This window comes from Mustela lutreola, chromosome 13 (genome assembly GCF_030435805.1).
Source record: "Mustela lutreola isolate mMusLut2 chromosome 13, mMusLut2.pri, whole genome shotgun sequence".
Classification (NCBI taxonomy): domain Eukaryota; kingdom Metazoa; phylum Chordata; class Mammalia; order Carnivora; family Mustelidae; genus Mustela; species Mustela lutreola.
In genome coordinates, this window is record NC_081302.1 from 69,335,455 (window position 1) to 69,353,584 (window position 18,130).

General features: G+C 36.1%; 1 protein-coding gene across 12 annotated transcripts in view; it reads right to left on the minus strand.

Annotated features, from left to right (window-relative positions):
• Positions 1-18,130, minus strand: part of NBEA (neurobeachin) — a 685,682-nt gene that overhangs the window by 61,916 nt on the left and 605,636 nt on the right. For all 12 annotated transcript variants that reach the window (XM_059144025.1, XM_059144024.1, XM_059144021.1 and 9 more), the window contains 2 exons: positions 15,827-15,967; positions 5,696-5,815 (listed from right to left, as the gene is read on the minus strand). In XM_059144025.1, the coding sequence (XP_059000008.1) occupies positions 5,696-5,815; positions 15,827-15,967 (261 nt within the window). The remainder of the gene's footprint in view (positions 1-5,695; positions 5,816-15,826; positions 15,968-18,130) is intronic.

Below are 18,130 nucleotides of genomic sequence, written 5' to 3' on the forward strand. Positions count from 1 at the left end.
TTTTTTAAAAAATAAAGATTTATTTATTTATTTTAGAGAAAGAGAGATTCCATGGTGCTGCAAATCAAATGTGGCCACAGGGTAAAAGGCGTGGCTATAAACCCCTTAATAAGGGCTCAGCAAACTTTAAGGTGGTGGTTTGTAGAACCACTCAGCCACACAAAGGGATTCCGAGAATCCTAAGGGCATCGTAAACAGCATCTTAACTCATAGTCAGAAACAGAGGGGATCCTAACAAAAGGATTTTTGGGTGCATGTTTTTTCTCATAATGAACTATAATTTGATACATAGAAAGTCCACAAAATTTTAAAGGAGGTTGAAAGATGCCTTGGCCCCAACTTTCGATGATCAGGAAGCACTTGGAGAAAGCCACTCAGCTGTAGACAAGGGCTATTTTTAAATGGAGAGGAAAGCTGATCCAGAAGGCAAAGCCAAGGTCTCAGAGGACCTGACCCCAGAGTCCAGGAAACTGGCAACACGTGCCTGGCTGTAATTACCAAGAACCAGACGCTGCTCTGGACCTTCCACATCCCCTCCTTTGGAGTGGTCTGTTGAGGTTTACCTGGCTCACCACCCTATGCCGAGTGTACATGGGACCGCTAGCTTGCCTTTCCAGGTTCCAGGTGTCCAAATTAGAAATTTCTGCACTGTATCTGTATCTGGACCTGATACAGACCATGAGATACTAGATTTTGACCCTGATACAGTAATGTGGCTAACAAGTTGAGTATATTTTGCATCTAAGAGGAACGTGAATTGTGACCAGAGAAGGGGCTTTAGGAGACTATTTCCAAAGAGGGCCACCAACACCCCTCTAACCTCCATGTCCTATTGAAATGTGACTTTGCTGCTCAGCACACTGGGAAGCAGAGTTCATTGCTCCCCTTCCTTAATTTGGGCTGGTCCCGTGACTTGTTTTGACCAACAGAATGCTGTTTCTCTCAAGTTTAGGCATTTAGCAGCTTTGCAGTTTTTGTTTTGTTTTGTTTTGTTTTAACCCTCTTATTAGGAAGCCACTGTGAAGAGAAGTGTGATTTTCTTAGAAAGACTATTCAGAGAGAGGGCCAGCCAGGCTCCAGCAGTTCCAGCCATCCTTGCTGAAGCAAAGGATAAGTGAGTGAGGTCACCTTGAATCCTCCAGACACAGACAGGCCCCCCCTCCAGTGGTCCCCAGGTGGATCAGAGTTGAGCTGTACCTGATGAACCTTACTCTGATTGCAGAATCCTAGGGAAAGAAACAGCTGTATTTTTTAAGCCCCTAGGGTTTGAGGTGGTTTATTACACAGCAAAAAATGACTAAAGGAACACTTGATTGATCAGTGATTCTGAGCTAGTCCGAAGGGCTGAATGTGATGATACGGTCATGCAAAAGAATTAAAGCAGCATGCCAAGCAATGAAAAGGCACTACCAATAACTAAAGAGACCTTGGTGCTGGTTTTGGCTTCCTTCTTACCTACTGTGTGAACTTAGGCAGGCCACTTAATACCTGTGGATCTCCTTTACAAAACGAGAGCAACGATAGCTATCTCACAGGGCTGTTCTGAAGACTACCAAATAAATGACCAAAAAGCATGTTTAAAAACTATTGAGAACCACTCCGAAAACATGCATGCTCCTCTTGTAACTGGGAAGCACGCTCCTTCAGAAGGCACTTCAGAGACCAACTTGTCTACTTCATGTAAGAGCTCTCCTGCTTACTCTATTCCCACTGATAGATTTCTGTTAATTAGCTTCCCTTTAAGCAAACAGTCCAAGTAGTTTAAGGTTTCCTAAATGAAAAACAGTGCGGAAAGACACCAAATACTATCAAAGAAATGGCAAGATGAATATTATAACAGGCATTTTCTGTCCGTAAATGTGATTTCTGGTTTATTTTAACAGCTATACTAAAACCCTACGGTACAGTTAATAGTGTTATATACGTTCTGTCAATAATAAGAAAATATCCTCAAACACAATTTCTAATTTACAAGCTTATGACAAGTTCAAGCTGCTGAGAAATTGGACTTGAAAGTATGTCTTAGAGTGATAGAAGACCACTATTAACACTATCATAATTGTATACCTATTGCATCAAATCTGACATTTCAGTTTAATATATTTTGCTGAGAGAGCATACCATTTTATGGCTTCCTAGTGAAATCAAATCCAACCCAGACGTTTTCACTTTTCTAATATAATTCACTGCAAGGTTTTAAAGCTGCCATCTCTTTTCTTCCTTATTTTCAAAAGATTGATGCCCTGGCATTCGTTAATTCCACAAGAGCTCATAATGGGTCAATGAGTCAGTGGCGAGCACCTCCATTAACTGTATTAATTTACACTATGTCACCTTAATGACATTTTGTCACAGCTACCTTTCCTGACATCTACATAGCTATTCAAAAGTAATATAACAACTTTTGAAGGCATTAAGGAATCGTAGTGTGAGAACTCCAGTGAGTTGAATGTCATTGTTACCAAGACTACACTAGAGGAGAGAAATAAAAAAGAAAATAAAAATAAAGTAAAAAACTAACAAGTCTGACTTAACTCAGGGGACCTGGCTCCCGAAAGGTCACTTCACCAACACTCCATCTCTGCCCAGCTTGTATGCATTACCACAGGAAGAGACTGATGTTAATAAAGACAGACAGAATGAAACCAACCACTCCATTCTAGTTCTTTCTTATATGATTATCTAAGCTAGGAGATATTGCAGACGTACTTTTCTTCATAAATGGAAACTCATTTCCTTAAAATTATATCCAATGCTTTATTTAACAGCTTGGGGATAAGAAATCAAAAACTTAGGTTTTAACACATGGTTAGCAAAACTATTATTACTCTATTATTATTACTAACATATTCTTCCCTGCTAAATCAGGTATTATTTCAGACGGAAAAAGTATCATGGGTTTTAATCAGTACATTTAAATGTGAATTTAGAAAGTCTCAATTTACTACCAGTATTACCAAAAAACCTCTTTAACATTTCCTTAATGAGAACCCTCAAATTCTGATGCCATACATGGAAAGACAGACACATTTGGACACACAGACACACAGATACACACAAAATAGAGGAAAGAAGACTGAGAAACAATACTTGTAATGCAGTTTGATGCAATTTCAAAGATCTTTTTCAAATCAGTAAGAAAAAGATATTTGACCCAACTGAAAAATGGGAAAAAATATGACTAAGTTTAGGGGTCAATTATTGAAATACGAAACATGAAAAATGCTCAACTTCAGTCACAATTAATGACATGCAAGCCCAAACAAAGACAACTCTATTTTCACTCACCAGATTAGCAAAAATTCCACTATTTATTATAATAATGATGAGGGGGGCGTGGGGAAGGAAGCATCTTCACACATGCTCTAGGGAGTGAATTATCATCTTTGGGAATAATGGTTTGGCAATATCTTTCCAAATTAAAAATGTATATAGCCATTTAGCCATTAATAGAAATTATCCTTTACACGTATACGCAAAGTTTATCAAGATCACGTGCAAGGGTGTTTACTGCAGCCTTGTGTTGAACAGGAACAATCGCAGAGAAAGACAAACTACCCATAAATAGGAGATTGTTTACATAAATTATCGTGTATGCGTGCAGTGTGCAGCCTTGAAAAAGAACGGGTCTACATGGAAAGATATTCATGATATGTTATCATAAAATATGAAAGAGAACTGAAAATGGGGGAAAAAAATCCCTGCAATGTCAAGCTGGGGAATGAGCTTCTTATGAACTAAATAAGTTCGGGGGTGGGGGAATAAGTCCTGTTTGTATTCAGCACAGCTGCTTGAGGATAAAAAATAAAAAACCTCCCCATTTAGCGACAGCCACATTGGTCTTTGTCTTTGATGATGTGACCCCCAGGAACCAAAGGAACACAACTGGTAACAACATGCAAGCGTTTCTTGAAAGTACCAGAACAGGAAAACTCTGGGAGAAATCCTAGCAGTTGTAGAGGGAAAAGCCTGATAGGAATATTGATCATTGGAGACTGACCTGTACCTTGGTGAGGTATTTTTGGTGATGAGAAGCATCAATAAAGTTCTCAGTATAGAAAGTAAAGTGTAACGTTGTATCTACTCACATAAATTAGAATGATTAACTCTGATCTGTGTGTGGGTTTGTGTGGGTTTGTGAGGGTAGGTCTTTGAATTAAGCTGAAAAGCCCATTTTCTTTTTTGTGATGATGTCTGATAAGAGTGAGCAAGCATTTTCATTTGATATAATTTGGTACAATGTGGATACTGCTCTGAATTAAGATATGAATAACCTTAAATATGACAGGAAGCCTTAAAATATAGATAATAATATTTAATTCAAACACAAAATACTTATTAAGGGCTTTTTATGAACATTAGGCTAATTCTAGAAGCTTCTGGACTCCTCATTTTCTGTGTAAATTCTGAGTGTGTTACAAAAGAAAAAACAAGACTCTCTCCCTGATTTCACTGGAAAGGAGTCAGTTTAAATGACAGTTCGCGGATGCTTTAGAGTTTAGAGTTTAGAGTTCCTCAGCGAAGTTATAAGGCTGCTGGGAGAAAACTGTATGCCTTCAGAGTTTAGTATAGTAAGGATGCATGTTAAATTATCTTATTGTCAAAATATGAATATGTTATATGCACAAATTAATATTCATTTATGCAAACTTTGATCGTAATCAGACAAAATACATGAAGAAGCTACATGGATCAATTTTGTTTGTTTTCTGCTTTCAAAAAGAACTGAACAAAGTTGTGTTCAATCAGTTTTCTTACACTTCAGTAACACTGTGATTGCCTTTAAAAATGTTTGCAATAGATAAACACAAATATGAAAATGATAATTTTGACTTTAATTCAGTGCCTTTTGTTGGATTAAGACCCTAAATGGAGTAACTCCGTAATATTTTTATATTTAACAATATGAATGGCAGTGACAGGGAAAAAACTGCCTTGAAGAAAAAGGCTTTAGGAACACGTATACGTGGTGCAATAACCTGATCAGATCAAGTATCAGAGAATAAAAGAGAAAAACGAGAGAACAAATGTATGTTACTGTTTTGAATAGAACCTTTTTTAAGAAACAAAAGCCCATATAAACGAATAACAAACATTAGTATTTAACAATAGTTAAATAGTACCAACTGTAAAATTACTCAGCGCTCTGGCTGTTCCTGGGTATTGTGTGTGTGTTGGTTTAATCTAATGTGTATTGTTGCATGGTATCCCCAGGCACAGTCAAGTAAAAGCTAAGGCCGTACAGAAAAGCCTACATTTTAAATGGGTCTTGTCATTAATGCTTTATTAATTGCCCCAGGCTACGTAAACCCAAAGCTGGGCAAGCTATAACAATATGACACATTAAGGTCAAATCCAATTCCTGCTGTGTTTTATGGAATGGGCCAAATATTGAGTTAACAGCAGGAAAGGCAATTTATGGCCTTTTCTTTCCATCTCCAGATTATTCGATCTAAATTAGATAGGAATTTTTTGAAATTATGAAAACACCTTAACTGAATAATATAAATGAATTCTGAATCGTTTTCTGTGATGCTCAAAATTATTTCCTCTAGTTTCCTTTTAGGTTAGATGTACCACATGCTTTTAAAATACAATGGAACAAAACTGTCTTATACATATAATTAAATTTTTAAAAATCAAGATTTCTGCATATTTTGAAATTAAATTACTACTATTGAATCAAAGAACCCACCTTTACATCAGAAGTATCTCTCTGACTAGTTCTCCAAGATCTTGCAACCGACGAGAAGGTTCGATCTGGATGGTCAAACTTTCCATCATTTGCATTGAGGAAGAAGGTTGTGAAAGGTTCCTAAGAGAAAAGAGGAAGAAGAATCAGGAATTTGACCCTCCTGAAGGCAGCTGCCTTGTTCCACTGAAAATATGATGGTCTTTGAAACCCCTGTGAGGTAGAAACAGTGCAGGGTCCTGGAAAGATGCCTATGTTGAGGAGTCAGGGGGAGACCGACTGGGCCTGACTGGGCTACGGAGGGCCATTTTGCTTCTTGGGCTTTCATCTTCTGATCGGTAAGATGATGGCGTTCTAGTGCTCTAATGATTTAATGATGAATGATTTTGAATTATTATCAGTTTGTAAGTCAGATGTTCTTTCTCATAACTAAGGCCATACGTAACGTATTAATACCGCCGAAGAATATCACTCTGGCACTGATCACTGCACTGTGGAACTGGGTAGGTAGGGAATGGCCATCTTCTATTACCTATGAAAATCTATTAAAAGTACATGTACCACATCATGGTCTGATGATCTTTTTAAAATGCAAAGTTCTGTTGAAAATCTTTCAGTAGCTCTTCAGAGCTCTTCAGAGCAATTCTAAATCACTCAACTTGTCTTAAAAGATCCTGAATGATCTGGAAACTTACCTGTCACCTTCCCTTCTCCACATTCGCAGGTCGTGACACACCGCTCTCACTTTCTGTCCTTTGTAGGGGATGTTCCCTCTGCCTGGTACCAATTTATCCCTTCCCTTCCCCATCCTTGCTTGGCTAAGTGCTGGCTATCCTTTATGCCCCAGCCAAGATGTCACTTTTCTCCCGAAAGATTTTCCTTGATTTGCCAAGCTCTCCAGTATGCTCAAATACAACCTATATTTTCTAAATACGTCACTAAAACACTTGTCACACTGTTTTGTAAGTGATTTGTAACTTGTCTATCTCTCCCCACCCCCCACAGAAACCTGTCATGCTCACTGTTTTATCTCCAACACTTAGAACAATACCTGGTACACAGAAGTTGCTCCATGTATAATTTGGTGAAGAAATGAATGAAATAAAGTGAAGTGCATATAATAAGACTAGATAACTCTAGTCCTTTCGGTACTCTGTCACTGTCACCTCATAGAAACACAGTATCTGCCACCCAGTACATGCCCATAGCAGGAAACCTAAGAATGACTATCACATGGTTCTAATGCACTTAGTTTTAATGCTTTCTGTATACTTTTTATGTGGGGGGAAAGACATTATTTCTGATGCCATTAAGTTCATTTCTGAATAACATTTATTCTTACCAAGGATCTCTTACTTAACTACAAGTATAACACAGATAAATATCTATATTCTTTTCCATGGTTTCATTCTTTCTTAAGTCTAGGATGAATGACATGTCATCCCCTAGGTTCAATAATGCTAAGACGTCTACATGATGTTTTCCTGAACAGTTACATTTCTTCAGTATATAATCCCCATTATTCTTTTATACCTATAAAACATTACTGGGCCCCTTCAAACTTTTCTTGTTGTCATTGGCTGTAAGGGCCAGCTGCCGGCCAACAGGCACAACCATTCATCTTCCTCAGTCTCTTCCTGAAATTTAGTGTGGCTGGACATCATCAGTGTTAAAAGTTGGTAATAGATCACCAATTTTTTATGTTCACTATCAGATGACAGTAAGGTGTGATTAAAGAGATAGGATGAAGAATGATATAACAATATATTGAGAAGGTCTGTATTACTGATTCTCCTGAAAATCAGATCTGCATCCAGGAAGCCCATATTGCTGTCTATGATTTTAAGTGATATGAAAGACAAATAGATGTCACTGAAATTAAGTTAGGAAGAAAAATCTTATGAGATGTCCTTCACTAATCAATTTGATTTGCAGATTTTTTAGCTAACTAATAAACATTACGTAATTAATGCGGCATATCATGGCACAAAGTTCAAGTGGGGGTAAAAACCATGCTAGAAGTAGCAAATGGCAAACTGAATGAAATATGACAGATGTAAGTTGGAATCTTGGTGGAACAAACCATTAACCTCTTTTAGGCAAGTTATTTAACCTTAAGTTTCATGTTAAGTAACTGCTTCAGGTCCTTCATCTATGTTAATTGGGAAGGGCAACACCTAGGGGATAATTATGGGCATTATAGACAATTAAATAATATTGAGAAAGCTTGAAGTGTCTCACCTGACACAGTTATAAAAATGACTACAGGTTTATGTGCTGTGTCGAGTCCCTACTGCTGGGATGGGCTTCACGCCAGACTGACCACCTGGCCAGACGCGTGCTGCCTTAGGTCCTATCCATGTCTGTATCCTTAGCACCAAGTACCCGGCTTGGCTCATAGTCAGTGTTTAATAAAGGTTTCTCGAATGCACCTCAACATACAATTACTGTTAGGAGATTAGGTATGCCTGGGTAAGAGTAAGATAGTTTTTAACTACTTGTTTGACCAAAACGATATAGCTTCAGAATCCACTTCTTCATTGCTCTAGGATGCCGATGTTGGGTGTGGGTTTTTTTTTTTTTTTCTCTTTCTTTCTGCAGGTGTAGCCAGAGATTAATTTAGAAGGATGGCACTTGTCTCTACAATTTTTAACCTATTATACAGATGTGAGTGAAGACCCATTTATACATGCAAAGCCTTACTTTTTTTTTTTTTTTTAATCATCAGCCAGTGAAAGCTGATCTACCTCTATCCTGACCTAAATTATAAAATCCTTCCTGGTTTTCAACCTTAACATGCCCAAAATAGCACAGGTGTGCATAGTACAAAGAAATCTGAAATTAAAGAATTATTTTCCTTTTGGTCATCAAGTTTATGAAACTGGTGGCACCCAAAGGTGGAGAAGATGAAAGAATTCTACATTTCACAGTTTTAAGTAGCTTTTAAAAAGATCTGATTAACAACTGTTTTAGGGTCACATACTACATTACTGACATATATTCTCATTATTCCTGAAGGCCTCCAGCTGCGACAGTGGTAGAATACGAATGGAAATTGATAACCTATTTGTTTCTAAGTGAGTATTGATCTTTCAAGCTCTGATTACCGTAGAGATTACCTTTTTCCATGTGTCTCCTTATTACCTTCAAGGCACAGTGGAAGGCTTTTCTTTTTTCATTTGACTCACGCCTCACTAACAGAGACGATTAAGTGCTATATTATGCTTAAGAAACTTCTGTATTTTTTTACTTAACATATGCTGATTGAACTATTTTCTGTGTGTACATTAGCATATTAGATAATTTATCATTCTACCAGAAAAGCTTTTGGTTTGCAAGATGTACAAATGAAAAAAAATTAAACAGAAATTTCAGAAATTAAAATGTGGGCATTTGTTGCATTTTACGAGCTTCCTGTTAGGTTCTGTCATATGAATGGCTGATGGACCTCCTTCTTCTAATTACATCTACCCTAAGGTCACTTCGTATCTTCCAACCCTGTCTTAGTACTAGAAAACCCAACCAACCAGGCCTGCACTGGGTAGTTGTATCTGTCCTACTGCATTCTATCAGAACCTTATCCCCTGTGAGGACACTAACAACTTTTTTGGCCTTTCAATGATGACAGACCCATGAACTCTGTCTTGGGCAATCTAACCTTCTTCCCTGCCCCTCTTCTCTTCACTCAATTCCGCTATTCTTCTGTCTTCTGTATTTGCAGAGTAATCTCATAAGAATCTTTTAAGTCCCTCTCTGCTATGCTTTTCTTCTTTGCCTTCCTTTATTTGGGGGGGGGGATAGACAGTGCCTGGAACACAATTCTACCAAAGAAAAATGTGTATCTTGGAGTGACATAAAGCATAATAAAGATCAAAGGGAAGGGAACGAAGAAGACTGGGCACATTTTCTGTGCTCAGCCCTGTATTACTTCATTTAACTCATCCTTGTGATTATCCTTCAGAGTAGGTATAATTATTTCTGTTTAACATATGAGAAAATTCAGGGTCATATTCTAGGAAATGGAGGAGCTATTATTTGTACTGTGCATTCCTAATCCAGAAATTTGTTTTCTCCCATTCCTTTTGAAGGAATCCAGAAGTATCTTTTAGAATCTTCAAAAAGTCTCTTTTAATTGACCTACATACCTATTTTAAACCAGGCTTTTGGTTAAAAATTCCTTATCTGTTGGAGATTCTTCAAGAAATTAGGAATAGAATTACTATATAACCCCGCTCTTCCATTTCTGGGTATTTATCCAAGGAATACAAGGAGACTACTTTGAAAAGATACATGTACCTCTATGTTCATTGTGGCATTATTTACAATAACCAAGATATGGAAACAACTTAAATGTCCATTGATAGATGAATGGATAAAGAAGCTGTGGTGAATTTATACAGAGCACTACTACTCAGCTATGAAAAAGGATGAAACTGTCCCATTTGAAATAGTATGGATGGGCCCTAAGTGTATTACATGATAAGCAAAATAAATCAGATAGAGAAAGACAGTATTGCATGAGGAATCTAAAACACACACACACACACACACACACACACACACACACACAAACAACCATAAATGAAAAGGGTAAAACAAAACAAATTCAGGAACAGACTCTAGTGGTTCTGAGGGGAAGAGCTTCGGGCAGTGGTTGAAGTGGGTGAAGAGGGTCAGCTGTGTGGCAATGAATGGTAACTAGACTGCGGGTGGTGATCATTTTGCAGCAAACACAGATGTCAAATTATAAAGAAAGATGAAACTTGTATAATACCTGAAACATATAATAATTAAAAAATAATAAAAAACCAGAATTCCTCATCTTTAAGTAAATCTGCATTGTCTGTAAGCATCAGTATTCAAGATAAACATGACAACCCTATTTTATTCAGGAGCATTATCTTTGGGCTTTAATTACAATACCTGCAAAAGTGTTTCTACTATTTTTTTCACTACAAATACATATTTTTAAAGATTCAGACTCTTGGGTAGGCTTTCCAAAAAACCCATAATTTATTTTTAAAAGTCTCAAATTCCACAACTGATTTATAAATGAACTTTTGTTGCACAACCTATTTAACTTCCTTAAAGATTATGATTAAATGTTTGACAAATGAGTTTTGAATAGTTCGGTGGAATACAGTGTATTTGGAAGGTGAACAGGTCGCTGAGGGATGTAAAGGTCAGAGGGTAAGATTTAGTTACTTCTGTGGGTATGTTATATGCTATATATTCAGGGTAAGAGTTAAAGTAAAAACATTCCAAGTAAAATGTGCCCTTTATACTAGTTAATATCTGAAGAAACTCCAAACTCCACTCTAATATTTCATTCATCATTTGCCCAATGGCAGCTACCAAGGAATCCGCGTTTTCAGAATCTTGTAATTCAGATGAGTGATTTCACTGGTAGTTTGTCTAAAATAATATTTTTAATTAAAAGAAATGAGTTATGTAGTTGATTAACATTTTAAAACAGTTATTATCATTGTTGGTACTATACATATTGAGTAAAACTAATAGAGAGTTTAATGACTTTGGGTGCAAAAGGCTTGAAAGTTAAAAGGGAAAACTTACTCTGTATTTTGTTTTTATGAACAAATTCTAGGTGACATGAATTCTAATGCATTTTCTACTTCATAAACTCCATGGGATGGGAGTGAGGAAATCACAATTCCCTGGGCCATTAGGCTAAACACTTAGTAAGCTATTAGAATGGGATACTTTTATTTATAACAGCAGGACACAAGATGTGTTGGCCAAATGAATCCCCATAAAAGCAATCCTATAGATCTGTTCTAACACAGTAGCCACTTGCCACTGTGACTATTGAGTACCTGAAGTATGGCTCCTTCGAACCAAATGTGCTATAAATATAAAAATACATTCTCGATTTCAAAGACTTAGAACCAAAAAAGAGTAGAACATATCTTCAAAAATTTTTATATCGGTTATGTGTTAAAAGTATAACATTCTGGGGTGCCTGGGTGGCTCAGTGGGTTAAAGCCTCTGCCTTTGGCTCAGGTCATGTTCCCAGGGTCCTGGGATCGAGCCCTGTGTCGGGGCTCTCTGCTCAGCAGGGAGCCTGCTTCCCTTCCTCTCTCTCTGCCTGCCTCTGCCTACTTGTGATCTCTGTCTTTCAAATAAATAAAGAAAATCTTTAAAAAAAAAGTATAACATTCTGAATATACTGGGTTAACAAATACATGTATTAATATTAATTCCACCTGTTTTTTTTTTTACTCTTAAATGTGGCTATTAGAAATTTTAGATTATGTAAGTGGCTAGCATTTTATTTCTATTGTGCAGCACTGTTATAGATAATACTGAAAGGGATTTATAGAATAAATATGAACAGAATTTATGCCATATTCTTATACTGATTCAAATTTGTACTCCATTTCACTGGAATAATAAATCAACTTAAGGATGAATTGTGATTTATGATTTGAGAAAGAATTTAACTTTATCAGGGATACTCGAGTCTTAAATCAAGCTGTTGCTAGCAAGTTTTTTTTTTACAGATTTATTTATTTATTTTTGAGGGAGTGCACACATGCATGTGCAAGTCAGGGGGAGGGGCAGGTGGTGGGGGAAAGGGGGAACCCTCAAGCAGACTCCCTGTTGACTGCAGAGCCTGACACAGGCTCAGCTCCAGGACACTGAGATTATGACCTAAGCTAAAACCAAGATTTAGATGCTCAACCGACTGAGCTACCCAGGTGCCCTAATAGAAAGTATTTTTATGGACTCACATAAGTAAGTAATAAATCTGACTTCAGACTAATTTGATTACACATAAACTATTGAATTTCAACTTATATATGTCAAAATGTTATCACATATATACTCTCAATTAATTCTCAAACAATCCAGTTTTATGATAATGTTCTTTCTGAAATGATTTCGGACATTTTTTTTTTTTTAATCACCAAAATAAGAGGTGTCTCACTCTCCCCATGGCCATGGTTCACTAGCAATGATTGTCCTTGATGGAATCCAAAGACATCCTTGATGTGAAAAGGCCTCCCAGGATGAGTATCTCTGGCTTCAGTGCTTTCTAAAAATTTCCTTCTCTAACAGTTTTGGAAGTCCCTTTGAGCGTGAACGCTATGTCACCAAATAGACTGGGCTGATTAGGAAGTATATCTAAAAGGCAGTGTAAGCCTGGGTATGTCTTTCCTTGCCCTGCAGAGTGAATTCTGGGCAGCAAATATAACTTGAACTTTACTGACACTCTTTTTCTCTAGGCTTTTTTTTTTTAATCCCTTCTGCTCATTTTGTTATTTATAACATTTATAACACGCACTGCTAATCAGTCATTTCCCATTGGTGGTGGTAATGACCAAGAATTTGGTTTTATGATCTCACCATTTGGTGATCAGAGAATTTATTAGTCTTTTTGTTTTCTTGTCTGCCTATTTGTGAGCCCAAATCAAATAAGAAGATATTTTATGTCCATTGTAAAGGACACCAACTCCTTGAGATCTTGAATGGTAATTTTTTGTCTTCTGTGTTTTGTTTTGGCCTGTGGCTGATATTACAGGATAGCAGCTATAAGTTCTCAATATACCAGTGTGTCTGTAATTCAGAAAAGCTTTTAACTCCTGTGTGAGTGTGAAGTATTTTCCTACATCTGGAGAGTATTTAAAAAATTATTACAACCCATAAACTAAAGTGCTCTGTTCTGATTGGTTTATAGGGGTAACCAGGGACCTATTTAAATCTTATATTCCTCAAAAATTAACAGAAATAGAAATTCTTATTCTTTAAAAGTGTTAGAGTTTAAAAATTTTCTTAAGAAACATTAGCTCAGAAACATTTTTATAAAAGAATCTAAGCTCGTGTAATTAAGGTGAACTTGTGGACAAATCAGACTAATAAAAAAGAAAGTTTTATGTATTTTCTTTTAGTTTATAATTACAGAGTTTGTTTTTTAAATAAGATTTGGGCTTATTTTCTAATAGGCTAGTTAGATCTAAACTTTTTAAAAGTACTTATACTGCTTTAAGATGATACAAAATTTCTGTTCAGTTAAACTGAGTCACAACTCTGACAAATCTTTTACTGTAATAACAGTGATTGTTTATAACATATTACCTATCAGTGATTTAAAAGTTACTTAAAAGATACTCACACTGTATTTGTTTTAAGTCAATTTGTCCCCATAACAGAAAGAACATTTGAGAAGGACCTCCCAACTAAAGCTGTCAGTTAGGTAGAGGAGAAAAAAATCTTTGGAAAATATAAAATGTGGTCTCACATACACACATTTTCATGTACTCTATGTGTTTCTGAGGTAAATCAGCCTCATGAAACAGAATGGTCTAAAGTATATTTTGGTAAGGGGAGAAGACATTGTTGATTGCACTGATTTATAGATTTGGTTTAACATTCTATAATACTCCTCAGTTGCTTATAGAAAAAAAAAAAATTCAGACCATCTGACTCCAGTAACTGTTCTTAACTAGACTGGTTTGAAGAAAGTAAGACTAAAGACTAAAGGCAAGAAGATTTGTTAAGGGCATTTTCTCATCTAGATGAGAAAAATGGAAACCTAAACTAAGGAAATGCCAGAGTTAATAGAGCAAGGGGACAGACTGCAGACATACTTAGCTGGTAAAATCTAGCTGATGCGATGTCTGACTGGATATAACAGGCTGGTAAAATAGAGAAAATATCTAGATCAGGCAACTGGGTGAATGATCACACCATTTATTTAGATTGGAAATGCAGGAAGAACCAAAGATGAGTTCATTTTTGGAAATGGTGTACATGGTATTAGGAGGTGTTTAGGTAGAAATATCCAGTAGGCACTTTTGGAAATAAAAATAAAATGAGAATAAAAGCTAGGAGCCCAAGAAAAACGCTTGCAGTGAAGACAGAAGCTGGATGGCATTAGCTTATAATTAAATGGCATAGCCCAGATAAAGAATACAGAAAAATCCTAGGGCACAGAAACATCGAGGAAAAAAAAAAAATCTGAGCATGAGACTGAGTAGGGCAGTTAAGATGACAGGAAATGAACCAAGAGAGGATACTGTCTGAGGAGTCATGAGAAGGAAGAATTTTTTTTTCAAAATTTTATTTCTTTGTTTGAGAGAGAGAGAACACAAGCAGTGGGAAAGGGAGAGGGAGAAGCAGGCTCCCAACTGAGAGGGAGCCTGATGAGGGAGGGACTCCATCCTAGGACCCTGGGATCATGACCTGAGCCAAACGCAAACACTTAATCAACTGAGCCACCCAGGCACCTTGAGAGGGAAGAATTTTAAGAAGGAGAGAGTAAGGAATGGTGCCAAAAGCTTCAAATACACTGTGGTAAGAAATGGGAAGTTCTAGCCCCGTCACTTGTGACTTCCGCAAAAACAGTTCAGCAAAGGGGTAGAAAGAACATTTGAGAAGGACCTCCCAACTAAAGCTGTCAGTTAGGTAGAGGAGAAAAAAATCTTTGGAAAATATAAAATGTGGTCTCACATACACACATTTTCATGTACTCTATGTGTTTCTGAGGTAAATCAGCCTCATGAAACAGAATGGTCTAAAGATTGGCTAAAGATTGAATGGGAGGTGATAAAGCAGAGAGGAGCACAGGACAGTGCAGTTTAGTGGAGGCTGTGCTGACATGTGGCTCTGAAGAAAGAGAACTGGGAAGTAACTGCAGGTTCGGCCAGGGTGCAAGGAAGCATGTCTGTGTGTGTGTGTGTGTGTATATACGTATGTGTGCACGTATGTGTGCACTTATGGATGTATACTTGTATTTGAAAGATCAGAGAGACTTGAATGTTTTAGGAGAAAGAGAAAGTCTTCAAAACATTTAGAAACTGTTCTTAAAGCATACTGCCCAAGAAGCAAGCTGGAGAGGGCCAGGGAAGAGAGCCAGCTTGCGACCATCGGTGAAAAAAAGAAACGGGACATTACGGATGCACTCCAAGAGTCCGGTTCCTTTTATAACTGGTTTAGGCTTAAGTAGCTCACAATAATCTATCTTATTAACCCAATTTTCTAAATGAGAAAACTCATTTAAAAAAAAAAAAGGATTCAGGTTTTACTAGAGTTTGAAATCTCGTTTCTACTTCACTGGCCTCTAATCTTTGTTTAAAACAAAAAACGGTATAGTAACTTAATGAAGAGACTCACAATTCGAACAAGCCAGGATAAGGTAGATGTTGCTGTTGAGTAGTGCGTATTATAATGGTAGGGGGGGCTTTGATCATCTTCCCATGTCTCATAACGCTCTGCATAAAACACAGCTCTCTTTGGGTTCAAAGCACCGATTGGCTGTAAGAAGAGAAAAGAAGCATTTCACTTAATACAGTTATATTAAGCATGCTATAACTCTTTATGCTAAAAGTATTTACTGTTAATTCATTTTAACCCTAGAGCATACAAAATTTTGTATTATATTTCATCAAATTTGATTTTAATATTAATTATGGATCATGACATACGTCAACAATCTCTCAGGAAGAGACGTCTCTGAATTTTGCGAAGTTTCTGGATTTTACTAAAAGTTTCAGTAAACTGGATTACTAGGATGATCCAGTTTAAACTGTCAAGGCAAAACCAAGACAATGTCATTGTCCTGCCTACTTATTAATAACCATAATGAATGTTTCGCTTGATCATAGGAAATCCAAGGAGGAGAAGGTGAAGCAGTTGACCATGTAACAACCATATTAGAGAAAACCTCCTTTTACCAGAGGGCCACCCACAGTGCAAAAGATAATAATCACCCACACGGAAACCCTGTTGGAAGGCTGGTTCCATTTTTTATTATACAAATGGCGCATACATCTTCTTTATTAAGTGAAACTACAAACCTAAGGCTGATGAAAATAATCCAGACAATTCCCAAGTTCCTAGAAAGCATTTTGTAAAGCCACTAAGACCTTCCTATCATCCCAATGATGACATTAATCCCTGGAGTGGAGCATACAGTAAAATGCTCAGGATACAATATACATAGATTATTTCCCCCCTCAAAAAAGTGTGGGTTAATTGGATCATTGCCTCAAACTTCTTAGCACACCTACCTAATCATTAAAAGAATTTCTAGCATATAGTCCTCATGATTTCAAATAAGAAACTGTTTTAGCTTCAATTTCTTGATTTTGGTTTATGGGACATGGAGTCCATTCTCATGATACCTAATAGCTACGTTATTTTGCTTTAGGATGCATACTATTATATATAAATATTTATAGAGAAAACAAGATGAACACTAAGTATAATATAGAACTCCTTTATTCAAAATTTAATATTACTAGTTAACTATGAAGTTTCCCCCAAGGGCTTAATTTTAACAAGAGAAGTAGTAGAAAATTAGTGTTTCAATGGGACAAATAATGTTACACAAGAGAGAAAGATTCATTTATAAATTGTTTGTAAGCTTTTTCTTTTGGTCCTTTGGGACTAATTCAAATAACACAATGATGTCAGCAGTTAAAGGTCTGTTAGAATTTCCATAATAAACTCTTATTTGCAAGGGCTCTTATCTTTAATACTAAAATTATTTGTAAACTACGCTCATTTTTCTTTAACTTAATTATGACTTAACAAAGACTAAACAATTTAATTATTTTTAAAAATTTTTGAAAATGTTTAATTATTTAAAAATGTTTAAGAACTTTGGTTTAAATATACTTTTAAATATTCTAAGGCTTACATTTTATTCTACATTAAATTTCACTGTTCATCTTTCAAATCTTTTTGCATAGATATCAAAAGGCAATATAATTTCATTAAATATCACATAGAATATTAATAACACTTAAAACAAATATATAAGTAATTTTTGGTAAAAGGATAGTTACCATAGTAGAAGGAATGTGAGCTCTTCCTGAATTGAAATAGTTTTTCATTTAAGAGACCCAACATATCTTATACTTTCTAAATGTGCAGACATCTGTTTTTCTTTCTCAATATTAAAAGACTATTTTTTCAAAGCATTTAAAATGTTTAATACTTTGTTCTCTCTTGAATAAGCTAATAGGTCTTTCACATGCATAAAATGGCTTCCAATAGGTAAGGATTGACCTTATCTGAGATTTTGTTTGTTCACACAAAAATTCTTGAAAAAGGAACAAGTCCTCCCTTTAATCTTTTCCACCTTCTCACCAACTACCAGAAAAAGGATAAAGTAAATATTTACACTTTTTATTTTACTTGAGTTTCATCAAAGTCATTGTTTTGGAGTGTTTGACAGAGAGTAATACTTTGTAGGAAACAGTTGCACAGTATTAAGGTATACACATGCCTTCATTAGTAACTTCTTAAAATGAATTTCCAATTTTGAATTTTTATCTAATACATTTAGAAACTAATTTTGTATATAACAAGATGTAAATGATCTAGTTTGTACTTATTATTTTTCTATTATTTTGCTCTAGTAATCAGGAAGCAATAAATCATCTGAAGGCAAAATGCTTGAAAATGTCTGGA